This window comes from Dothidotthia symphoricarpi (genome assembly GCF_010015815.1).
Source record: "Dothidotthia symphoricarpi CBS 119687 unplaced genomic scaffold P153scaffold_17, whole genome shotgun sequence".
Classification (NCBI taxonomy): Eukaryota; Fungi; Ascomycota; class Dothideomycetes; order Pleosporales; family Dothidotthiaceae; genus Dothidotthia; species Dothidotthia symphoricarpi.
Window position 1 is genome coordinate 169,477 of NW_022985024.1, and position 23,703 is coordinate 193,179.

The 23,703-nt window shown below is 54.5% G+C and overlaps 12 protein-coding genes across 12 annotated transcripts; 5 read left to right on the forward strand and 7 right to left on the reverse strand.

Annotated features, from left to right (window-relative positions):
- Window positions 1-333: 333 nt before the first annotated feature.
- On the forward strand, window positions 334-2,185 carry P153DRAFT_424977 (DOT1-domain-containing protein). Its single transcript, XM_033672511.1, has one exon. The coding sequence runs from the start codon at window positions 524-526 to the stop codon at window positions 2,015-2,017; it is 1,494 nt and encodes a 497-aa protein (XP_033520769.1). The 5' UTR covers window positions 334-523; the 3' UTR covers window positions 2,018-2,185.
- A 14-nt stretch (window positions 2,186-2,199) lies between these two features.
- P153DRAFT_369094 (uncharacterized protein) lies at window positions 2,200-2,443 on the reverse strand. The gene has a single exon (XM_033668681.1). The coding sequence runs from the start codon at window positions 2,429-2,431 to the stop codon at window positions 2,210-2,212; it is 222 nt and encodes a 73-aa protein (XP_033520770.1). The 5' UTR covers window positions 2,432-2,443; the 3' UTR covers window positions 2,200-2,209.
- A 380-nt stretch (window positions 2,444-2,823) lies between these two features.
- On the reverse strand, window positions 2,824-3,891 carry P153DRAFT_297919 (uncharacterized protein; the record flags this gene model as incomplete). The annotated part of the gene is made up of 2 exons (XM_033664190.1): window positions 2,824-3,422; window positions 3,531-3,891. 2 exons carry the CDS (start codon window positions 3,889-3,891, stop codon window positions 2,824-2,826), a joined length of 960 nt encoding a protein of 319 aa, XP_033520771.1.
- A 1,458-nt stretch (window positions 3,892-5,349) lies between these two features.
- Window positions 5,350-8,644, reverse strand: P153DRAFT_359388 (RhoGAP-domain-containing protein; the record flags this gene model as incomplete). Its single annotated transcript, XM_033666866.1, has 3 exons — window positions 5,350-8,120; window positions 8,166-8,321; window positions 8,482-8,644. The coding sequence occupies 3 exons, from the start codon at window positions 8,642-8,644 to the stop codon at window positions 5,350-5,352; spliced, it is 3,090 nt and encodes a 1,029-aa protein (XP_033520772.1).
- A 989-nt stretch (window positions 8,645-9,633) lies between these two features.
- On the forward strand, window positions 9,634-10,382 carry P153DRAFT_369099 (mitochondrial import inner membrane translocase subunit tim9). The gene is made up of 3 exons (XM_033668682.1): window positions 9,634-9,660; window positions 9,709-9,778; window positions 9,865-10,382. The coding sequence occupies exons 1-3, from the start codon at window positions 9,653-9,655 to the stop codon at window positions 10,051-10,053; spliced, it is 267 nt and encodes an 88-aa protein (XP_033520773.1). The 5' UTR covers window positions 9,634-9,652; the 3' UTR covers window positions 10,054-10,382.
- A 1,367-nt stretch (window positions 10,383-11,749) lies between these two features.
- On the forward strand, window positions 11,750-12,686 carry P153DRAFT_369101 (uncharacterized protein). Its single transcript, XM_033668683.1, has 2 exons — window positions 11,750-11,913; window positions 11,970-12,686. Exons 1-2 carry the CDS (start codon window positions 11,824-11,826, stop codon window positions 12,600-12,602), a joined length of 723 nt encoding a protein of 240 aa, XP_033520774.1. The 5' UTR covers window positions 11,750-11,823; the 3' UTR covers window positions 12,603-12,686.
- Window positions 12,687-12,958: 272 nt separating this feature from the next.
- On the reverse strand, window positions 12,959-14,682 carry P153DRAFT_433545 (uncharacterized protein; the record flags this gene model as incomplete). Its single annotated transcript, XM_033673030.1, has 2 exons — window positions 13,177-14,682; window positions 12,959-13,033 (listed from the first exon to the last, which is right to left on the reverse strand). The coding sequence occupies exons 1-2, from the start codon at window positions 14,551-14,553 to the stop codon at window positions 12,959-12,961; spliced, it is 1,452 nt and encodes a 483-aa protein (XP_033520775.1). The 5' UTR covers window positions 14,554-14,682.
- A 195-nt stretch (window positions 14,683-14,877) lies between these two features.
- On the forward strand, window positions 14,878-15,994 carry P153DRAFT_424983 (uracil phosphoribosyltransferas-like protein). The gene is made up of 2 exons (XM_033672512.1): window positions 14,878-15,207; window positions 15,395-15,994. The coding sequence occupies exons 1-2, from the start codon at window positions 15,022-15,024 to the stop codon at window positions 15,911-15,913; spliced, it is 705 nt and encodes a 234-aa protein (XP_033520776.1). The 5' UTR covers window positions 14,878-15,021; the 3' UTR covers window positions 15,914-15,994.
- Window positions 15,995-16,450: 456 nt separating this feature from the next.
- On the reverse strand, window positions 16,451-16,836 carry P153DRAFT_399168 (zinc finger CHY domain-containing protein; the record flags this gene model as incomplete). Its single annotated transcript, XM_033671704.1, has 1 exon — window positions 16,451-16,836. The coding sequence occupies exon 1, from the start codon at window positions 16,811-16,813 to the stop codon at window positions 16,451-16,453; it is 363 nt and encodes a 120-aa protein (XP_033520777.1). The 5' UTR covers window positions 16,814-16,836.
- A 278-nt stretch (window positions 16,837-17,114) lies between these two features.
- On the reverse strand, window positions 17,115-18,647 carry P153DRAFT_297488 (copper radical oxidase; the record flags this gene model as incomplete). Its single annotated transcript, XM_033664159.1, has 1 exon — window positions 17,115-18,647. The coding sequence occupies one exon, from the start codon at window positions 18,645-18,647 to the stop codon at window positions 17,115-17,117; it is 1,533 nt and encodes a 510-aa protein (XP_033520778.1).
- A 2,690-nt stretch (window positions 18,648-21,337) lies between these two features.
- Window positions 21,338-22,734, forward strand: P153DRAFT_369105 (Triosephosphate isomerase). The gene is made up of 4 exons (XM_033668684.1): window positions 21,338-21,738; window positions 21,799-21,869; window positions 21,929-22,319; window positions 22,378-22,734. The coding sequence occupies exons 1-4, from the start codon at window positions 21,701-21,703 to the stop codon at window positions 22,622-22,624; spliced, it is 747 nt and encodes a 248-aa protein (XP_033520779.1). The 5' UTR covers window positions 21,338-21,700; the 3' UTR covers window positions 22,625-22,734.
- A 50-nt stretch (window positions 22,735-22,784) lies between these two features.
- On the reverse strand, window positions 22,785-23,498 carry P153DRAFT_424986 (mitochondrial ribosomal protein subunit L51). Its single transcript, XM_033672513.1, has 3 exons — window positions 23,440-23,498; window positions 23,385-23,388; window positions 22,785-23,334 (listed from the first exon to the last, which is right to left on the reverse strand). The coding sequence occupies exons 1-3, from the start codon at window positions 23,476-23,478 to the stop codon at window positions 22,964-22,966; spliced, it is 414 nt and encodes a 137-aa protein (XP_033520780.1). The 5' UTR covers window positions 23,479-23,498; the 3' UTR covers window positions 22,785-22,963.
- Window positions 23,499-23,703: the final 205 nt, after the last annotated feature.

The window sequence follows — 23,703 nt, forward strand, 5'->3', positions numbered from 1 at the left end:
GTCGAGTATCCTCCCTCCTCTTCCATGTCCGGTCCGATTTGACTTGCTGTGTGCTGTGGGAGATGCATTGACGCTGCAGAGAAGGGCGATACGTCAGAGGTTTGAAAGTGGAAATGATGAACCGAGGAATGAGAAGGATTCAAGAACGGTGTAGTCGGCGTAATTACCTGACGGTGAGTAGATAAGACGAGACGAAATAGATGGCATGGCGTGAGAATAAAGAACAAAAGTCAAAGGGACTCTGCCAAGGCGAGGCACGCGACGCGAAGACAAATCCCTGCCGTGCCGTGCAGTGGCGTAGGGTCACGGCAGCCTCGATTGCTCGTGCAGCCTCGCAGACGATTGGCCAAGTGGTTGCTGCCTCCCGTCACGACCCTCTGCACTCTTTATTCTCCTCCCGGGCCAGCTGACCCATACACTCGTTGCGGCCCCGCGCCAGACGCACACACGACACACACACGACGCACCCTCGACGCACCCGCCCGAACGCAAACTTTTGGCTGCCACCACGACATCACGAGACATGACGCCCACCATGTTCTCCAAAAACCCGCCCAAGATCCGCACCAAGACGGTCATAGTCAAGCGGGAGGTCCGCCCCGTGACAAGCAGGAGCAACAGCGCCACGTCGGCGCCGCCAGGGAACAGATACCGGCTGACGGCCGCTCCCCCGACGCAGCCCCAGGTGCGGGAGCCCGCGCGCCAGACGCTGTCCGTGTCGCGCGTGCAGCAGCGCAAGCGCAAGGCGTCGCCGAGCACGCCGCAGTGGGCCAGCAGCGACGAGTCGAGCGACGACGCCGACGACACCGACCTGCTGGGCGTCAAGCGCCAGAAGACGCGCCTGAACAGCAGCAGCATGGAGCCCATGACGCTGAACCGCACCCTCGAGCCCGACCCCAACCGGCGCATCCGCATACAGGACTCGGACACGGACGGCGACAAGAGCGAGAAGAGTAAAAAAGGCCGTCTAATACAGGGCCTCGACATGTCGCGCGACGAGGGCGCAAAGGACTTCAAGCCCGCCTTCTCCGGCCACGACAAGCCTCCCGTCGTCGAACTGCAGTACCCCTCGCCCTCGCGCCCGGAGCCCTTCGAGGCCGTCGACCCTCTCGACTCACGGGAAGGCTACGCCCCGCTCGAGGACATCTACTTCAGCATCGAGGAGATAATCCAGCACTACCTCCCCTCGGACCTATCCAGCTTCCTCTCCTCCGACGCCGAAGGCACAGTACGCCTGCTAAAGCGCGCCGTAGCCAAAAACAGCATCCCGGACTTCCTCGCCGAGCTCTCCGCCTTCAACAAGCTAATCCGCGAAAACACCGCAGACGGCACAATCCCCCGCATCCTAGACACCATGCACGCCCTCCCCCTCAGCCTCGTAAAACGCATCACAGCCCAAACATACAACCGCATCGTCTCGCCCCACGCCCACCGCCTGCGCAAAGTAAAGGGGAAAGAAACTACCTACGGCGAACTTCTCCCGCCCTTCGTGCATAAAATCTTCCACCAAACAGCCCTAAACTCCTCCCACGTCTTCGTCGACCTCGGCTCAGGCGTCGGAAACGTCGTCCTGCAGTCCGCCCTCCAAACCGGCGCCGCGTCACACGGTATTGAGAAAATGCCCCTCGCTGCCTCCCTCGGCGCACGTCAGGCGTCGGAACTGCGCGCCCGCGCCCGTCTGTGGAACATCGCGCTCGGTCCGCTTGCCCTCGCGCACGGCGACTTCCTCGACACCCCCGCTATCGACGCCGTGCTGCGGATTGCCGATGTCGTGCTGGTGAATAACAAGGTGTTTGGCGAGGCGCTGAATAACGCTCTCTTGCAGAAGTTTCTCGACTTGAAGGAGGGGTGTAGGGTTGTTAGTTTGGAGTCGTTTGGTGGCGGGGCGAAGCAGGGGGTGAGGAATGAGCAGAGTATCGCCGGGCTTTTTGATGAGGAGAGGTTTGAGTCTGGGACTGATAGTGTGAGTTGGACGGGGGATAGTGTCGAGTATTATATTGCTACGAAGGTGCGGTAGGGAGTGGTCTTCTGTTCTTCTGTTACTCCTTTTTTTCTGTTGTCCTCAGGTGGATTCTTGCGGTTTCTTGCTTCTCTTCGACGACGAGCGGTTGTAGATTTATACTTATGGGTTTTGTGTAGATCGGTTTCTCGGCGCGTTTCGACAGAAGGCTGGGGAACCTTAGAGTGGGGGCTAGGAGGCTGTACTGTGTTACGTAACTTCTCTGGTGTGGTGGTGGTTCTGAAGAAAAAGGGAGGGAGGGAGGGAGGTTGAGGTGCTGGACTGGTACTGGCACTGGCATTGATTGGCATTGGCATTGATATTCGAGTCGAGTAGGTCGATGGACGTGGATATAGAAGTAAATACCCAGAACAACGGATGGATGGTAGTATTATTAAATAGCCACAGCATAGCAAAGCACAGCAAAGGCATACACAAAATCACACAGAAACAGACAGTCCACAATGTATAAGTGATTGATATATTCCACATTCCTTACTATCTCCCATTTCCCTCTCCATTCCTTCTCCAACGCCCAAAAGTCGCAGTCTTATATATGTACCCCCTAATTACCAATCCTAGCCAAGCCCACGATAATCCCAAATAATCCAATCCACTCCAACCCAAGCACAACTTAAAAATCCCAACAAGAAAATGAGTGTAAGATGGGGGTATCGTAAAGAGTGTATCCACTAGCTCCTAAAAAGACGCAAAAAGTGCAAAAAAGCAGAAAAAAAGGTTCGTGATCGCGTTACATGTATTGGATTCTTTTCTCTCTCCTCTCCCCTCTTTCCCAGCGCCAATCTTGCTCGATATTTTAAGATTCAAACGAACAAGGCAAACGCTCCTCCCAATCCACCGACCACAGCGTACTCAAACGCGCTGTTCTTGCGCGCGGCGCCGCTCTGCAATCCGGGCCTGGCTGTAGTTGGCGTCTGTTCGGCACCGTCGCCGGCCTGTGCTCCCGTGGCCGTGGCGTCGATGTAGGCGAAGCTGGTGATGGTACCGATTTGGCCGTCGGAGCCCGTTGTCGTGATGAGCTTGACGCTGCTAATTTTGCCGCCTCCAGGAGTGTACGTGGTCAGGAAGGTGGAGCCGGAGGAGTCGGTGCTTGTCATGACCTCGCCGACTGTGGGGGCGAAGTTGGCGGTTGAGGTCTCGGTTACGGTGCTGCCGACGGAGTTGGTTGTCGTGACGATGACGGCGGGTTTGGATTCCACGGCTGTTACGGTGGCGCCTTGCGAGTTTGTCATGGTTACGGTTACGGCGACTTGGGCGGTGACTTGGCTGAGGATCTCCGTGGTTTGGACAACGGTGCTGCCGAGTGTGTTGGTCGTTGTTACCTCGACGGGGAGGAGGACGACGCGGTCTGTAGTGGTGGTGGTGCGTGCAGTAGTAGTCTGGGCTGCCTGGCTTTCCTGTCCTGCTTGACTGCTCTGGGCGGCCTGGGTACTCTGTGCCGCCTCGCTACTTTGGGCTGCTGCTTGGCTGCTTTGAGCATCTGCTTGGCTGCTTTGGGCGGCAGCCTGACTGCTCTGTGCAGCCTGGGTGCTCTGCTCCGGTGTTGCGCTTGTCTGCGCAGGCGCTGTTCCGTTATTCACTTGTCTCCGACGGAGGTCCTGGACTGCGGCTACGATGAGCTTAGTTGCGAGCGCGGGGTTGCTGTTGTGTACATGTTCAACGCCACGGTGGTGTGACTCGAACACGCCCTCCTTGAACTTTCCGAGCGACGTCAATGCGGCTTGGAGCGACTCCTCAGGGATGACACTGAGCAAGTCATGGAAGGCTTCCTGTGCATTGGCATAGATGGTGTTGGCCTGCCCAGCGTCTTCAGCAACGGCGAGGCTGAAGAACGGCGCAGCAAGGAGAGCTAGGCTGTAGAAGGAACGCATGGCGACGTGCTTTGTGAGACGTGGTCTTGGATGTCGGTAGAAGCAGTGAGCGATGCGATGCGATTTTCAGTTGAGAGACTGCAGCTGTGTCAGCAACGGGGCCTAGTGACACCGACGACTTTGTATGCCAACTTAGGCAGCTAAGAGCCTTTACGAGGGTAATCGACCGGGATGCTTACACAAATCCTGATCCGGTTCCAGGTGGCTGGGTAAGCAGCTGCTAACACGAAAACTGATCGATAGCGAGTGATACCAATATCCGTAATCCTAGTAATCCGTACAGACAACGTTTCGAATCCTATCCTGGTTGCAAACGACAGTGTGGAAAATGTTAGAGCGAGTGGTGAAGTCGAGGAGGAGCTGAGAAAGCGCGGAGGCAAGAGGTTACAGCTTCAAGGCCTGAGACCATGCATGCATGGACTGCAAGACGACGGCAAGCCTGTCCAAGCCCGTCCAAACCCAAAGTAGCCTAATGAATCAATATGGGCGCAATTCCCGACGCCTCCGGGTGCCGATCATGCGGCTTAAATTCATCTGTTTCTGTCCTTATTTACAATTTGTGAACGGCTTTCTGGAGCTACGAAGCCGAAACTGGCGCATGTCATAGTCCACGCACGCTGCTTGCGACCGGTCTACAACGTTAATCAACAGCCCGTCGACAAAGAACCTTCTACTGACATCATTCCCGCTAGCAGTCATGCATGGGGTGTGCACGCCAGCATGCGAGTCAACATTTCCAAACACGAGAGATTGCGGGCGCCTGAACGGCATCTCGTCCTCGTACTTCGTATGAAGTGACCACCAGACATCAATTTTCTAATTGCGACTCTTCACCTACATGCTCATTCTACTTTTCTGTCTATTTCGTCATCTCGTATGATAATCCTTATACGGCAATCATCTCACCTACCTTCCTCTTCGGATGCAGGCAATGCCCCCGTTTGTGTCTAAAAATAACTCCACATCATACACCTACCTGCACGCACATCCCATTGCCCAGCCACTCACACGCGCTTCGGACCATCCTGCATCCGCATTCTTCGCCACATCAAACCCCACAAAACACGTTTCCATCACCACAGGTTGATCTGCGTGTTGGGATCTCCATGTGGGTCACCAAACGTTGTTGAGCGAGACGGTGCCGTCGAGGCCTGTGGCTTTTCACAGAGCTATTAATACCAAATTGAGCCACGACGACGAAGACGTACATCACTATGCGTATTCTCAAAATGTCGTCAGATGTTAAAATAAGAACCAAAGAGATTACCATTAGTGGAAAGTACCTGCCATACTTCTTTATTAACATTAATGGAACCATTCATCGCGCGTCGCTCATACATCGTCAATATGTGCAACCACCCCAGATCCAACCATTCTTTAACCCGGCCTACAAGCTGGCAGTGCTGCCGCGAGGCCACCCACGAACATCCAACTCGCCTCAAAATGAAGAAAGAGAAATCAAATATGTGCCTCACGAGACCGAGGAAACTCAAAAGGCAGTCCCATCATTGGCGCAGCGTTCGAAGTGCTGGCTGTAGTTGCCGGCTGTGATGGGCCATTTGCTGTTGGTGGTCGAGATAACGAAGACTGACCAGTAGGATTCGTTTCCGCTGACTGAGCTGACTGAGTCACTGGAGCAGCAACATAAGGATGTGACTCTGAAGTGACGCTTGTAGGATGAGCAACTGGAGTCTCAGTCGCAGGCTGAGCATGTGAAACTGCTGGAGCACCAATGTAAGGTTGTGCCTCTGAAACTGTATTTGCAGGGTGGGCACTCGAAGCCTCAGTCGCAGGCTGAATAGCGGTAGACGTGTTGATGGGCGGTGGCGATTGCTGTTCCTGCTGAATTGCGGCTGCTGACGGTGCCAGCTGCCTCATCTCAGATGCTGATTGCACCGTTGGCGCATGGGAACTGGACCCGGTAGGTGTCACGTCGTTCGACTCTTCGCCATTTGATCGGGGAACTTCCATCGCCCTTCCCCTATTGACTTGCGCCTCGTAAGGTCTCGTCGGACTCTGAGGAGCTGTCCTGTCAGTCTGCATCTGCTGTGCTCTCATCACATGGATTGGGTTAGGCATTTGGCCCAAGTTGCCTTGCGGACTCCTGGCGCGTTCCCTCTTGTCTGTGCGCTCCTTGTGGTCCTGCATTCGCTTCGTGACCCAAGCAAGGGGGCCCTTCTTCTCGGAGGATCTTTCATGGTCGGGCGGACTACCAAACATCATGGATGTCTCTGAGCTCTGTTGCGAGTCGTACTGCAGACTACGTCGTCCTCCTCCTCCCCAACCCGAGCTGCTGCCAAAAGAGCTCATACTTTTATCTCCGCCGGGTACGGAGCCATGGAGGTCAGTTTGGCTTGCTGTAGGTGTAGCTCTGCTCTCGCCACGTTTATGACCCTTCCAGAAACTACGTTTTTCCTCTCTTTGCGGCTCCTCCGCTAGCTCCGCCTCTGAATATTCAGTGGCAGTCGAGTGCGATCGGAAGGAAGCAGATGGAGACATTGTTGGTTTGAGGGTGACGCCCGAGTTACGCGAAGATACTGTATCCGCATTGTAAGAATGTAGAGCCTCTCTGGAACTGTTCGAGTGTGATTGGCCTTGTGCAAATTGAGGCTGTGGAGGATGCAAGGGCGATGGAATCCCTGGGGGTACCTGAGCTCCTTCGATTCCAATGAGACCACCCGGCAATGAATGTGTCGAACTATGCGCGCTCGGGTTGGTACTGCTGGGGACCCGTTTCTTTTGTAGCTTGTTTGGCTTCCGGGCCTCACTAGTAGGCGAAGCGCCAGCCTTTCCGAGTATCTGAGTGAAGGTACGCAATGGAAGGGAATCAGGTGGAGAATCGAGTGGTGCTTCCAAAAACTCAGATCTATCGCGAGTTGGAGTCAAACGAGGGCTACGTGTGCCTTGAACAGGCATAGTTGGGGGGGACAACTCCTGCGTTCCTTGATGGTTTGCTTGCACAGGTACATTCGGAGTTGCGGCCTCGCTTGGCGGAATGATGTGAGGAGATGACAGGGGAAATCCGCCAGGAATTGCATGAATGGCTGGTGTGACTGACAAATCCGCCGTTGGCTTGTTCTGCGGAAATTCCACATGTGTAAAAGGTGTGGGGAGGTCGATCCTTTGAGGAGGCAATGTCTGTGCTCTCGTCGGCGACGCAAATCCTTCGGTTGGTTGAGCTGGCTGTGTTTGTTCTGCTGCCGGGAGCGCAAGTTGAGCTGCTTCCGCGATCGAAACTGGCTCTTGTACTGGTTGTTCGGCTTGAAGAGCACTCGCTACTACTCCCTTAGACGTTGGGAACGACAGCGGACTCTTGCCAGCTTCAGCAACAGGCGTTGAAGGGCCCGATCCCTTTGGAAAGCGAGGGCTACCAATGGCAGGCGATCTCTTCGAAGGGAGGGTGTTGCTGCGGTGCACACCAGAACTGGTCGGTGTAGTGAAAGCAGGTGTAAGTGGGCTGGGGATGGCTCCCGAATGCCGTGAGCGTTTTGAGGACGTGGAAACGTTCCGGCGGATGCCGCCGTGTTGGCGCAAGCTGTCGGCACCGGCACTAGAAGTTGTGGAGGAAGAACGAACGACGCCGGAATTGTCACGAGCAGGAGTGGTCGGTATGCTGGCTTGGGGGGTCGGCGGTCCACTCTCAACATGTTTGACAGTGCCCTCGTCAACAGCAGTGCCTTCCATGCCGATTAGGAAGTGATCTTGATTGTCGATGAGGAATATCAAAACGTCTTGGCTCAGTCGGTAATCTTGTGGAGACATCTCGTGCTTGGGGTGAGAGAGGATTCCAGGCTGGAAGATGGACGCAAGATTGGACGTGGTCATTTTGTTAACATCAGCTTTTGCGGCAAAGACCGCAAGTAAGTCCAGAATGTACAGCAACAACTGTCGGTTGAGCGATGGGAGCTCTTTGATCCGAAGTTGGTAAGTGCGTACAGCGGCGTCTGGATCGAACCCTCCCAACGACGGCGCTTGTCCCTCGATAGGACCAACGGCTTCTGCTTGGTGGTTGCGTAGAGGCTGACGGAAGGGGTCGTAGTGAGCCAGAGGAATAATGGGCTCTGGGAGAAAGTTGAAATAGCGGCGCAAGATATTGGCGGCATCGTGTACAGTGTAGCCAGTCCAGTCCAGGCCCTTGCCGTAGCGCGGTGGGGTGTCGAAAGCTGTTTTGAGCTCCTTGATTCTCTTCTCTGAGCCTGACAGCCGGAAGATACCTTCCACGTCGGTCGCTGCGAATGTCAGCGTCGAAGACGGACCAAAAGCACACTACTGACCCTTCTCCTTGAGGAAGACGCCGCACTTGGCAACTACAATAGGGACGTATCCGTATATGTAGCTCTCGCCTTGTTCGTTGAAGAGTGATATGGCAACGTTTGCGTAAGGGATGCTCTGGATGAGAGACACGCCAAAAATGCTGGCATGCACGGGTCCTGTGTGCAACAGCAAGCGTCAGCGGATGCGTCCAACAAAATGCAACGGGGAGGCTGCAGGCACACTCGGACGAGGCCCAGCCTGATCAAATACCCCGTAGAGCTTCAGACATGGCTGCCCGTAATGGCAGGCCGGCGCTGGGACGAGCAGGTGTCGTACCTTTTTCTTCTTCCTTCTTCACGGCGCGCTTGCTGAACGTTCTCCACCAAGAGGTCAGGTCGCGCCTTGCGGAGGCTGGTTCTGGCGTCGTGACGGGGGCAGGCTGCGGTTCCCCATTGCGCACGCGCGGCGAGTGGTGCGTGCCGTTCGCCATGGCAGGCATGCGGAAAGCGACGCTGTTCTGTAGGGTACAACTATCGCGGGTAATGTGCACTTGCAGCGTTGTAGGACGTGGTGCTGTCTGGCCCCCAAAAGATGTCGCAGGCGGAGCGGTCCGGGGCGGTTCCGTCGCAGTGTAGCAGGCGCAAGAAGCTCAGCTCAGCGCTGCGGGGCACGCGCTATTGCAGGTGATATTGCGAGGGAGATTGCTGCGGGAGCGGCAGAGGTGAGTGTCCTGGCACGGGCGTAGAATCGGTGCTGGCCTAATACGACAGCCTCCAAAGTAAGGCGACTAGACGGCGGCGGCGCTTAGGGGGAGGGTGCGACGGCGGGGACGTCACAGGTAACTTGGAAACAATGTGCGTGCAGGGCTGGAACTGTGGCTCGAACCGACGTAGGTCATGCAGGGTTGAGGAGCTGCAAGAGGCAGAGGGCACGGCTTGGAGGTGGCAGCCCGATGTCGATGGAGACGCACGGCCGTGATGTGGCTGGCCGCCAGCTGTGAGGGTTCCAAGGAAGACGCACAACGTCGTCTGACATCCAAGCTTCGGTGCGGGCGAGCTGGTCTGAGTTGCGGTTCTAGAACGGTTGGATGAATGGAATGACGAAACAAGTGTTCCAGTTATTTTGCTTTGATGCTGTGTTTGGATCCAATAATGAAGAAGGCTAAGCGGGGAAATGTCTGGTTTCGAGCAGAGCCGTCGCTGAGAAGATGTTGCCAGCGGTGACGAGATGCAAAGAGCGTGATGAGACTGCGCCCTGGAATTGCGAAGCTGTTAATAGCACCTTCCAAGAGTGTCACAACCGTTCCCATGGATGGGCAGTCACAAATGGCTGTGGAGGGGGTGGAACAGGCCGCGCAGCAGTCTAAGCTCCAAAAATTTGGACTGGGGAAGCTCTTCGGCGAGAGTCCAGAGCACGCGCAATCACCTCACGTCATACCTCTGTCCCAATCCATTTCTCGAGTGAACATAACCGAGATTACTTCCAACAAGCACATTCAATTACCATCATGGACTCGTGGGTGGTGCCGTGCGTCCGTCCCAATCCAAGCTAACCATGGAGCAGACTCACCGCAAATGAGCAGCGCGAACTGCAGTCGCGCATGGAGAAGAAGCAGATGAAGGAATTTATGAACGTGAGACTCTCCATGAATTCCATATCCAAGACGAATGGCAATCACCCGCATCGCACGAAAAATAGCGCTGATCAGTCTGGCACCAGATGTACTCCAACCTTGTCCAGAATTGCTTCGAGCACTGCGTAACCGGCTTCGAGAGCAAGTCGCTCACCTCGCGCGAAGAGAGCTGCGTTATGCGCTGCGTGGACAAGCACATGAAGGGCTCCCAGCGACTAGGAGACAGGTTCCAGGAGCAGAACGCTGCCATGGCACAAGGAGGAGGCATGCGGTAGTGTCATCACGACAAAATCGGATGGTCATACATGAAGAGCTAGAACAGACATGATAGCAATGCGAGATTCGCAGCTGGAGATACTCGATCGAGGTGCTTGATATGCTTCGATTGCATGACATTTGTACAACACATGGACGGGATCTAGGATCTGGGGCGTATAACGATTCCTCTTTACATTGATTCATAGACGATTCCTACGTTATTCAAGTCTTGCTGCTGTCATTACTCTTTGTGTAGTACTATTCCGTCCGTGCCAGCTCTCATCAATGCAGTCTTCACGTCGTTTTCTGATCCTTATGCGCCACAAGAGGCCTTCCTACCGCTAGCACAAGGTCGAAACTTTAGTCATTGCCTTAGGCAAGTCGAGGCGATTGAACCGCTTCAATTGGCAATCTCCAAGCTACTAGCAAGCCGTCGTGGCATTTCTTCACGAGGCTTGCCTACGGGAGACGCTATACGTCATGCGTGTGATTGCAAGTGGTATGCATGTAGAGAGAATTGAAGAGCTTACACGGTCACGTAGCATTTGAACCAAGAGAACCACATTGATGATGTCCTGACTTCATGGTTGAGCTTCTTCCAAAATTCACAGCCCCCACGCGTCGCCATAGTGATCGTAGATCTGTACCCTCGGCGCTTCCCTGACGCCCGCCACGGCACCATGGCGCATCTCTGCAGAACAAAGATCCAGATTTGCGGATGCACCGCCTCATAATCACCTTCCGAGCCAATCCCTGTGCAGTTCATGTTTGGGAACTGTGGCGCAGTCGATTTTTGTGATTGCGCCAAGCTGCTTGGCCTACGTATTGTTGCTTCACCGACACGCTGCTCGTCCCTGCTTTGAAGCAGCCTCCTTGTCACTCCGTGGTATATAACAAATCCCCATTTCCCTCTCACTCCACACATCCATCACGAACAAGCACTTCCCCTACCCTACAACCTCAAACAAACAACCCGATCCCCAACAAACTCAACAACCATGGGTCTTATGTGGACTAAAGCTTTTGGCGGCAAGCACGGTGGTAGGTCTTGCCAATAAGCACTCCAGTAGTGTTCCAAGTCGGATATACCGGATGCTAATTCAGGAACAGGCGGTGGTGTAGTCGTCGACAGGCACGGTGCTCGACGCGCTCCCTTCAGGCTGTCTTGCGGTCGCTTCAGCTGCTTCCGTTAAGCGATATCGACCCATATTTCCTTACGATGTTACGACCTGTACGTTCGACCGCATCGTCACCAACATACACTTCTGACATACTCCAAGGTTTCTTTCTTGATCCATACCCTGATCAAGCAATGCTCTCACCGACGACGGCGCTCGTACGGCACTTTCTTCATAGCGTGGCATAGCACAGTAGCGGATACGCTTCGGCATGGATAGCTGAGACTCGACGCGAGCGACTCGCCTGCCACGGTTTCTGCTTTCCTCTACCCTACATAGCATAATTCAATCAGTTTGCACATCTCCTGTTTCAAGCCTCCTTCTGTTGTCAAACGATTCGCGTTTCTGCTTACGAACGTATGCGCGACGATGATTCAAATGAAGCACTCGACTTGACGCCCATGACAACAATGTTGACAACACTAACTTCAACACGCGTGTTGCGTCATCAGAACCCGACGTCACGAGCCGTTTCTCCACATTCCGTCTCCACCACGATCCATTGGCGCGGGAAAAACGACAAGACAACGCGGGGCACCTTCGTCTCGACCACAAACACCACAAAACCAGACGAGCGAGCATAGTCACAATCACACTCAAGACATCAAAATGCGTTCCGTCCTAATAATCAACCCGAACTCAACGGAGAGCATGACAAACGGGCTGAAGCCTCTAGTCACCGCGCTCAAGTTCTCAGATGTCACTCGCCACCTCACTCACTCACCACTGCGCAGCAGACTAACCCCAGCTAACAGACCAAATACACATACTTCACCGCGCCTTCAGGCCCCAAAAGCATCAACAACGAGGACGACGCCGAAGAATCCGTGACCCATTGTCTCCCCGCTCTGCGCCCGCTGCTCGACTCCCACGACGCCTTCCTCGTCGCGTGCTACTCGCAGCACCCGCTCGTGCCGCTGCTCAAGAACGAGCGCGCGGTGAAAAGTGCCAGGAAACCCGTCACCGGCATTTTCGAAGCGAGTGTGGGCACCAGTCTGCAGATTATCCATCCCGACGAGAAGTTTGGCATCGTCAGTACGGGCAAAGTCTGGGAAGACATCTTGACAAATGCGACGATCAAGTTTTTGGGCTCGGGGTTGGAGAGGTTCGCCGGCGTCGAGACGACGGGGCTGAATGCGACGGAGCTGCATGATGCGCCTGCTGAGGAGGTGAGCAGGAAGATGAAGCAGGCTGTTCAGAGGCTGCTTAGGAAGGGCAGTGTGGGCGCGATCTGTCTGGGCTGTGCGGGCATGGCGGGCATGGATGTCATGGTGCGGGAGGCGTGTGTGGAGGAGTTGGGAAGTGAGGGGGGAGAGGCGGTGCGCATTGTGGATGGTGTTGTAGCGGGGGTTGCGTGGCTTGAGGGCGCGGTGAGAAGTGGGTTCTAGACGTGTAAGATATCACAAAAGTTTTCCGATTTCATAGTCTACGTTATCCAGAAATCACCTTCCCCTTGGGCTTTCTCATACCACATCACACACATCTCTTATCCAGCCTACTTATCATATCTAACCTACCCATCGTATTTTGTCATATTTCTCTTACCTCACAAGTTCCCCCTCGCCATCACCATCCCTCCCATCCCCACTCCTCGTCCCCTTCACAACCACAACCAGCACCCACCTCCCCGGCCGCCCAGACCCCACACATACATAAGCCCCTATTTCAAGAACGAGACTCGACAACCGAGCGGGACGGATACTCCTCACAATACAAAGCAATTCGTCTAATCTTGATAAAACTTCTAGCTACCTGGGTATATAGCACCGATCCCACGAATTAACAAACCAACACAACCATTACTCTTAGCCAACTCTAACTACACCGTAAACATTACATAGCAACTCCCCCCTCCCTCCCTCCCCCGGATCAAGTAACACAAGCAACCGCCCCCCACCCAACCGACCACCGCACACCCCCCATAATCAAAACCGCCAAACCCAGCCCCACCCCCACACTCACAGCCGCATAAACATACGCATGCCTCCGTCTCAGGCTATGAATCTCCGCCATCCACGTCGACACGGTCGTCAGCGCGCCACAGAACCCATCCTCCACGCCCTGCAGAACCTGGCAGCCGACGACGCTTCCCCCCGCTACACCCGCGCCCCCGCCGAGAGACACGCGCTGCAGGTCGTACGCCATGGCTAGGATAGCGGTGCCGAGCATGTTGACGGCGAAGGTGCCGAGGGGGAAACTGGTGAGGAGGGGGTTGAAGCGCTGGGATGCGTAGTGGCGGGCTAGACAGCCGAGGGGCGCGAAGACGCACGCGAAGAGGGCTTGGCTGCGCCATGCGGGTTCGGGGGGGAAGATGGCCATTAGGATTGCGGCGAGCCAGAGGACCCAGGCTAGGAGTGCGATGGTGGGGTCGAGGATGCGGCGCGTGAGGCGGAAGGGTAGGGTGGGGGTTATGGGGTCGAGGAGGTTTGCTAGGTGTGCGCCGATTGTGAAGGCGGTGTAGCATGTTGCTAGGGTGATTATTATGGTGGCGAGGATGGCCAGGAATGAGTATCCGCCGTTGCGCGGTACTGTTGTGGTGACTGCTGGGATGGATGTACCCGCGGGATAGGGGTGGTTGATTGGACTCTTCAGATCGTTCGACAGCGCGAGGAAGACGTCGCGGATGAAGCTGGAGAAACTGGTAAACGAGCCGCAGAAACCTGTTGCCAGACCGATGTACAGCGGTATCGTCTTCTTGGCCTTTGCGTGCCCGGCCTTTGAGTGTTGGTTGGGGGTTTCGTCTTTGCCGATGTCGGGGAGCGCATCGGGGGATTCAAGTTGGGACGGTGTTGGGGAGAGGCGGCTCCCCCACTCTTCACGCAGGAGCCGTACATCCTCGACTAGGAATCCGATGATGAGGACGCCCGCGACGTTGGCCCATAGTTCGGAGAAGACGACGGGCGCGCCGGGGTAGAAGGTTAATGCTTGGAGGCCCAGACGCGCAAGAGTGCCCCAGATGGAGAAGAAGATGAGGTACGAGGCTGTGTAGAACTCTGTGGCGATTCTCGAGAGCTTTTGGGCGCGTGGTGTGGGTCGAGAGCGCACATAGTCGTCTGCGTGGTGGATGGTGTTTGCGTCGGCGGCGGCCATGTTTGGCAGAGCCGTGATGTCTTCTAGGTTCCCCCCTGCTCTTGACCCGTTTCGTGACAGCGAATCTGGAGTCTGGCTTGTGCTCTTCCTCTTTGCATTATTCGTCACTTGTTGGCTCGGCGGTGAAATGGGGCCTGGGGACGGGAGTGTGTCGCTATCGGCGCGAAGCGATATGGGCAATTCGAGATTGGAGTCGTCGCTGTCTGATCGGGATGGAGGATGATGGTTTTTTTCGCGGGTGCCGGCCATGACCGAATCCTTTCTCGATGACGTTATGTTTGTTAATCACCAAACCGTTGGACACCCTTCAAGCAAACACAAGCACCATGGTGACCGGGCAATCCAGCCATCTTGGGGGATATGGGTAGTATAAAGCAGGCCATGATCGCCAGCAGCAATACCAGTACCAAGCCACCTCCGCAGGTCAAAGAAGAAATAAACTTTCATCTCCTCGCATCAACAACGCCCAAGGCCATCGAGCTTGGTCCCTGCGTCACGTTGCGATTGGCACAGGGATCCCCCCCGCCCAAGCTCCCCTCTAGCGTCGTGTCGCCGGATCGGACACCTCCGCACCACGTTATCGCCCGTCGGCGGGCAACTGTGGAGCTCTATCAAGACCACCTGCCTCATTGTACGACCAGCTCCACCACAGAGGGCATTCCGACTTGAATAACTACTCGCCGCACCTCCAGCTTTCTGTCCACATTATCCATCATCATGTCCAACACCAGTCTGCCCAAGAACGCGCACGTTTCCACACATCCCTGTGTCCAGGCGAAGCTCTCCCAGCTGCGGTCTGTGAAGACGGGGTCCAGAGATGCACAGACACTAGTACACGAGCTTGCGCTCATGGTTGGGTATGAGGCTCTTGGAGCAGGATTGAAAGCAAAGGACGACGGCACAGTATGTTTCTCGTCTTTGTTCTTGCATGCGCCATACTTTATGTTTCACCAGTGGAGTGGGGTCATGTAGCCTTCAGCTCTACCATGAACATTCATGTCATAGAGTCCACAGTCGAGGAGATGCAGCATTTTTCCCTTCTTCCAGCCCACCTGCCAACCAAACCACACCACCTAACTAACAAACACAGGACGAATCCCCCCTCGGCTACTCCTACACCACAACCACCACCTCACCATCCCCCTCCTCCATATCCCTCGTCCCCATCCTCCGCAGCGGTCTCTCCATGGTCCCCGCCCTCTCCTCGCTACTCCCCACCCCCGTCCCAGTCCACCACCTCGGTCTATACCGCGAGAAGACCACCCTCCAGCCCGTAGAATACTACAACAACCTGCCCTACCACGGTCCCACGGCCGCAAACCCCAACGCCGCCGGCCCCGCCGAGCTAGCCATCATCGTCGACCCTATCATCGCCACGGGCGCAACGGCCTGTGCGGCTATCGACACACTGAAGGACTGGGGCGTTAAGAGGATCATCGTGTGCAGTATCTTGGCGACGGTGGATGGGTTGAAGGCTGCGTGTGGGGAGTGGGAGGAGGGCGTTGAGGTCTGGGTTGGTGGGTGTGATGCTGAGGTCAACGAGAAGGGTATGATCAAGCCTGGGCTGGGGGATATTGGCGACCGCTTGTTTTTGACGCTGGGGAAATAGATGGCATGGTATGGCATGGCGTGTTCACATCTCAGTTGAAAAATTACTACCAATATGCATGTTCAAAAAAACTACAATAACATACAAACTTGGTATTGTCCTTGAGTGATATATTCCCCGTTCGAGATCTAGTTTCGCATCACGCACGGCTTGTTGAAAGTCCCAGATCCACACAACCATCTTCCCCAGCGGTTTTCTATATAAGCAAGCGCTGCACCATGTCGATTTATATACCAACACTCAACCCTTTCCCGCAGACTGGGACCACACGACATTCGTTCCCCTGCATTCGAATTGGATCAGTGCTCCGTCAGAACCCGTTTTACGCGGAAGACGACGTGGGATGAAAGGTGTAGTGCCTATGTGAGGGCGGACGATGCACCAGATACTCAAAGCACACATTCAACACACCACATCGGAGCCAAACAGAGGAGAAGATCGGAAATACAAGTCCAACCCAACCGCTCCTACTTCCCCAAGCAAGCAGTAAATCCAAACACATCTCCCAAATCACCACCCATCAAACCCCTCCACCCCTCATCTCCCCTGTTCCTCCCCCTCCCCACCAACCTCAAAATACCTCCCCCAATGCGCCCTACACCCCGGATTAAACCCCCTCCCACACGCCGCACACCGACTCCCCCCCTCCATATACTCCCTCACACTCCCCACCGTCCCGCACGCCCCACACAACACGGCTTTTTCCTCGCGCTGGTCGCGCCGCCACACGGCTGGTGCGTGGTCCGTCTCGCACGCGTTGTGGCATGTGATGCAGGCGTAGAATTTTTGGCAGCAGGCGTGTTTTATGGCGAGGATGTCGAGGGGGGTGTGGTAGTGGAGACATTGGGTTAGGGGGGTTAGGGAGAGGCCGTGGACTTGTGGGCGGGGCGTGGTGGTCATTTTTTGGTGGTGGTGGTGTTGTGATGGTGTTGTGATGGGGGGTCCGATGTCGGTGGCATAGTCATGTCATGTGAAATCCACATCACCGTCTTCACGAACGGCCAAAAGGAAAAAAACTCAACACCAAGATTAATCAAGTAGTGCGTAATTTTGATTAAAAACTATGCTATCCTCATTCCCAACAGGGGAATAACCCGGGTGAATCGTAACCCACCCAATGCACCGTCGTATGCAACCCAAACGCCATTGACAATGCAAATATGCTGAATCTCGTAATCGTAATCCTCATCTCCCTCCCCCTTTACAACGTCACGAAGATAGTCCTCGCCACGCTCGGCACGCCCGCCGCGCTGACCGCAAACAGATACCACGCACCCGGCAGCATAATACCCGAATCACCCAGAACAGGCAGCGTAACATCATTATCGCCCACAAGCTGCGGTGTAAGCGGAATGCGCCTCTGATCCGTGTTCAAGCTGTGCGTTGAGCTCCCGATTCTGAGCAACGCAAAGGTGACGCCTGCCGTTGAGCCCTCCATGGTGATCTTGATCTGGCCGCCGGGCGCGACGGAGAGGCCCTCGACGACCTGCGAGATGACTGGTCTTGGGGCGCCGGTGGTGAGGTACGGGGGTGTGAAGATCTGGGCGTTGGGGTGGTCGGCTGTGTTGTGGCAGGGGATGGATTCGCCGGCGCCGGAGTCGTAGCAGAGGCCGCCGCCGCCGCTGAAGACGCGGCCGTCGGGGAGGAGGAGGGATGTTGAGTGGTAGTTGCGGGGGATGGTTGCGGGTGCGAGTAGGGTGTAGTTCTTTGTGACGGGGTCGAAGAGCTCGGGTTCGAGGACGGCCTCGTCGTCTGTGAAGCCGTGGGCTACTTCTTGGCCGCCTGTGATTAGGGATTTGCCGTCGGGGAGGACTACGACGTTGGCGAAGGCGCGCTTGTGGTGCATGTCTGGGAGTTGTTCGACCGTGGCGGGCGCGCCAACGTCGCTGATGCTGATCAGATGGCCGACACTGAGCGCGGGAGAGTCGCCGTAGTCGTGTGAGCCTCCAGCTGAGAAGATCTTGCCGACATCGTACATGACATTTACACCACACATGGCGTCGTTGTCCGCATCACGGATGCCAGCAGGGCTGACGCCACCTGTGCCGTCGGTGTAGTACCAGTTCATGGCTTTGCTAGGTCCCGCTTGGAGAACGGAGCCATTCTTCCACGGGAAGAGCCATGCGTGGTTGTCCTGGTGGAAGATGCCACCCTTGTCGTTGGTGAGCATGGGCTCTACGGCCGCTCCAGGGAGCACAGTCCAGGTGTTGGTGGTTGGGTTGTAGATTTCTCCCATCTTGCCACCCAGAGGACCGGACCAGGAGCCGCCAATTGTGAAGACCTTGCCGTTGGAGAGAAGTGCAGAAGCTTGGTATCCGCGCTTGATGTTCATATCAGCGCCCGAGGCGAACTGGTTGGTCGCAGGGTCGTAGATACTAGTCTTCTCCGCGTTGCTACCACCAGTGATGATCAAGCGTCCGTCGGAAAGAGAGTTCATGCCTGGGCAGAACATGTCATGGTTGGTGTTGGAGACCTGGCGCTCAGACACTGTTCCGGTATTGAAGTTGAACTCTGCGAACTGTGTATACCCTCGTTCGCCACCGAACGAGTTTGGAGACCAGGCGGAATACACCATCATGCGGAACGATGATGGGGCTTCAGGCACGACGTAGGCGCCGACCGGGATGACGGGGAAGTTGATGACTTCGCTCCATGTTCCTAGAGCTTGAGCGAGTGTTGTAGGAAGCCAGATTTGCGTGAGCAGCACTGCTGTGCGTCCGAAGCGAGTGTACATGGCTGAATTAAACTGCGACGCGAAATGTGACCGTTTTAACGATAGTGGATGGTAAGAAACCAAGTGATCCTGATCTATGAATCCTCTTCTCTTGCAGCAGCTCATGTTTGCTTTATATCTTCTGCTTTGCGTCAAGACGAGAGCAAAATGGCTCTGACAGTGGAGTGGTCCATGATGACTCGGCTAGGTTCCGATCCGATAGAACGCCATCAGAATTGAGGCTACGCTATTATTGCCTCGGAGGCGGATGATCAAGAACAGACCTATAGCATCAGCGCTGGTAGCATTAGTATCCTCCGAGTTAAGGCTATCGATTGTAAGTGTGAAATCTGACGTTAGTCTCGATCTAGCCGTTGATCGCTAGCTCAATGCTCGATTTTATTGAAGATAGTCAGCTCCCCAAGCCTCGTTGGGCTATAGTACGCCATTTTGCTTCTAGAAGATGCAAGATTGAGGTAGCCCGCACGGCGAGTAGGTAGATAGCAGCCGAGGAAGAAGAAAACCTCAAACAAAATTCCTAGCCTGTACACATTGTGAGGTGTGCGAGGTTCCATCGCGTGTCCGTCGTATAGGCGATGTTGTGAAGTACAAAGCCTGAGTAGCATTTACTAGGATATTACCCCAGATCTTCAAGGTCGTATTGAATGCCGAACAGGTAGATGTTTGGGAAGCGGCCTGAAGTGGGGTTTCGTAGCAATCTCATGCTCATGACTTGACCAGCGAGATCACGAGAGCATCAAGATCTGCAGACTGTTACTCGCGGAGCTTGCAGAAGATCTCGTTAATCGCGCTTCTGGGATGGTGTTCTCGGCCGCTTTAGGGCGTTGACTATGCCAGTATCGATACTCTAGGCGTACTTGAAGTGCAATTGAGACGCTGTCAACCATCAGCCTAAGAGACAACACATGTAAGCTTTCGGCATCGTGGACCGCAGCGTACGAGATTGCTTCGTCGAACTCTGAGTACCCTTTGTGCGCCACTCTTGTTGTTGTTATTTGTCGCTACGTACCGACCCCTACGAAGTAAAGTTCCAGTCGCGGCTGAGAACGCCGAGAACTTGGCAGGGCTGAACTCACGGTAGTTTCTGTGGAGAACTTCACCCACAGGCGACAGACTTGAAGCCTGAGCTAATCCACTTCTGTTTCCTGGTGAGGATGGCTTACTGGGGTCTGTTACCCATTGAATTCAGATTTTCAATGACCCATTGATGTTCATGACAAAAAGTTCTGGTGACCCCTTTGCAGAATAAGCTTTAGCCCGCTTGTTCTATTGGGAACGCTACCATCCCGTGTATCTACCGAGCTTATTATAGCACTCGGCTCATCGGCTTGCAAAGGTGGCGAATTATTTCCTCGTGACATGGAAACGACATTGCGCATCTGGGGTAGTTGTGGAGGCGGCATCTTCGGTTAGTGTAAGGGATAAGCTGAAGATCGGTAGAGCTCTTGTATTGCATACCAGAATTTGAATGCCCGATCCTTCCATCTACTATAAATTTCTGAGTGTAGAATTGCGCCCTAGGGTAGACCCACATTGTAGTTTGCATGTCTCTCTTTTTCATATGTCTCCACTATGTGAATGTAGTGTTCAGAAACTTGACAAGAGAGTTCTTACTAAGATAACTAATCAACTACCTCAGACCTAGCACGCGTGAGCTCTACAACTCTTTAGCTTACACTTTGTAACAACTGTTCAGTAAAACTTCTCGCACGCTCTCCATTAAACCGATGCCATGTCTTGTAGCTATGCCATCTTGAAGAAATGTCCTTCAGCGTATCGAGACGTCTGGCTGGCCTAACCCTCTTCCGCGACAAGATGAAGAGGCTTCGGCTCGCGTCATTAGTGTATACAGTGGTTCAACGCCACGCTCTCGTGCTCATTTCCGCTCCGCGCAATAACGTTCGGATCGATCGGGACTTGTAGGTGACATGACGCCGTCAAAGCTTATCCATTTTGACAATTCATCGATGGCGTGCATTGTTCGTCCTGGACTCTGTTCAACGTAAAGAGCAGATGTTTCCAGGGGCCTTGAAGATCAAGCTTTAGGAACAAGCCTCAGCAAGCAATATTTTCTTTCGTTCATTCTCGGATACGGTGATTGGAAGTAAACGGCTCGTAGTCGCTGTACGATAAAAACAAAGCAGTGTGTTCTGTGTGGACGTTGACCAAGTACATCGTAGCAATCTTGTTCGTCGTATCTCTTCTTTAGCTCGTCATCATACCAACTGTGACTACCGAGGATGCAATTTTGGCAGCGTCGATGACTCCGTGATTACATTGAAACTCTTTGCACTCCGCGGTGGCGCTTGAAATTCGCGTCGCTTTCATTTCGTGAGACTATAGCTTTTGATACTGCGACTGGGGATAGGTGCAAAGGGCCCTGAGACTAGGTGCTTGATGAGTTGATGACGCGCAGGTTTGGTGAGTGTAAGTTCCGAGATAATACAATTTTGAAAACGGCCAAGACGAGGGGAATACAGAGATACGATCTATCATGGTCGTGAAGCAAGCGAGATGGCATGAAATCCTACGTAGGGCTGAGCTAGCTTCTTACACAAGTGGTTCCTTCCTCTTCTGAATGACGTTTTATGGGTCTGTAGATCATGCAGCAAGGGGGTGTTGCAAGCTTTAATCCAACCACAACATACTCTGTCTGAGGAGGAACATGTTGCCAGAGCAAGAGACGTACCGAGAGTTCTTGCGTGCATGTAGCAAGTATACCGAGCGATAATGGATTTAGCAGGGAGACCATGAGATGATCGGGACTCACCGGATTCTTTATCGAACGATCGAACGTTGGCAAGGGATCCGCCATCTCCATTGTTTATCCTTACCCACGGCTGTGAGAGGAACAAGCCCGAAGCTCGCCGAAAACCTCTGAAGCTCAAAAGTCGTCACTTGCCCCGCTCTGCCCCGCCGACTCTAAACATTTACAACTCAGAGCTCAGCTCAACAACGCATTGCACCTTTACAACACCTTTTGACCTCAATTCACCACACCCCATACCATCTCACTTCATTTTTCAAGTCAAATCTACATACAAACCGCAAATATGGGTCGCCAATTCTTCATCGGAGGTAACTTCAAGATGTATGTTACGAGTCAAGCTGTGAGCACAGCAGCAGAATGAGGAGACTGACAGCCCCAAAGGAATGGAAACAGCAAGTCGATCAAGGACATCATCAGCAACCTCAACGACGCCAAGCTCGACTCCGACGTCGGTATGTCTACTACATCCCAGTGCAGCACCGCAGGACAACACCTCTAACCACCCTCACAGAGGTCGTCATTGCCCCACCATCCATCTACCTCCTCTCCGCCCGCGAGCAGCTCCGCAGCGGCCTCGAAGTTGCAGCCCAGAACATCTTCGACAAGCCCAGTGGCGCATTCACAGGCGAGATCTCGGCTGAGCAGCTCAAGGACAGCGGCATCACCTGGACGATTCTCGGCCACTCTGAGCGCCGTGTCAGTTTCAAGGAGGACGATGCATTCGTGGCCAGCAAGACGAAGGCTGCGCTCGACGCCGGCCTCGGCGTGATTCTGTGCTGTGGTGAGAGTCTGGAGGAGCGCGAGGCGAACAAGACGATCGATGTTGTTACGCGTCAGCTCAAGGCTGTTGCGGACAAGGTCAAGGACTGGAGCAAGATTGTTGTTGCTTACGAGCCTATCTGGTGAGTTTCTAACCTATATCTATTGAGCCAGAACAGAACATAGACTAATAGATGGCAGGGCTATCGGCACTGGAAAGGTGGCTACCACAGAGCAGGCACAGGAGGTCCACGCCAAGATCCGTGAATGGATCGGCAAGGAGGTCTCGTCCGAGGCTGCTGAGAAGACTCGCATCCTGTACGGTGGCAGTGTGACGGAGAAGAACTCCAGCGAGCTGGCCAAGCAGGCTGATATCGATGGGTTCCTTGTTGGCGGTGCCAGCTTGAAGCCTGCGTTTGTTGACATTATCAACAGCAACTCCGCATGACTTCATGCTGGTGGAGCTCGTCTGTAGAGAGGTGACTCGCTGAGCCGAGTATGATTACAATGATATAAAGAAATGATATGCTTCCCAAATGGGTTATTATACGTTTGCAAAGAACTTGAAAAGTTCGTGTTTAGTCGTGAATTCGTTGTGACGTTCAAGAGTGTTGTACATTTGCTGTACATATCCCAATTCAGTGTACGCCATCCAGCTATGCCTCTCTTTTCCCACCAAGCAGGAAAACCCTCTGAATCTCTTCACGTCCCCAATGTCATTTATGTAGCCGTGTCTCTGCCTCGCTCTCAATGCCATTTCTTCCCCCTTCTCCCACCATCCAAACACCTATAACTGCACCTTGGCGCCATGAAACGGACTCCAAATACCCCTCACACTCTCATTCAAACTCGTCACAGGCCTGCCCGTCTTCCTGTTCTTCTCCCCACTCGAGTCGCGCAGCATATTGGCCTTCTCCCGTACGCCCTCGAGCTGTAGGTTCTTGACGCAGATGCTGCGCTGCGCGCCGTTCATGTACGTAGCGATGATGACGGGGTGTTTCTGGGGCCGTGGCGAGACGGAGATTTCGATGCCTGGGTTGCGTGATGCGAAGACGGGGAGGGATGTCTTCAGGAACGAGTTCATCCCCCGCGAGGAACCCCACCAGTTGCAGTAGTGGAAGGAGAGGGATTTGCAGGGCAGGATGAAGGCGCCGACGCCTGGGGCGTGTTAGCTGGCTCGAGTGGGTTGAGGGTGGGTGGGAGCGAACCGTTCTGTGCGAGTTAGACATGGAGGTGTGGCGTGTTAGAGGGGGAAGAGTATACCTGGGCCTTTGCGACCGTCCTTATGGCACCGAGAGGCATGTCGACGTGTATTGGCGGAATTGGCAGCGTTGGACTCGCCGTGCTCGATGTCTCGAGAATTGCTGCTTCGAGGGCTAGCACGTGACGGGATGCAGCCTAATTTAGCGCGAACGGGGCGATTGCAGCAACTTTACTCCCCCATCGTCACTGCCCCGTTCCGTCTCCCCAACCACTTTTGCATCGCGCGCCCTCTCCCCATCTCTACATCGCCATCGGGAGCGCATT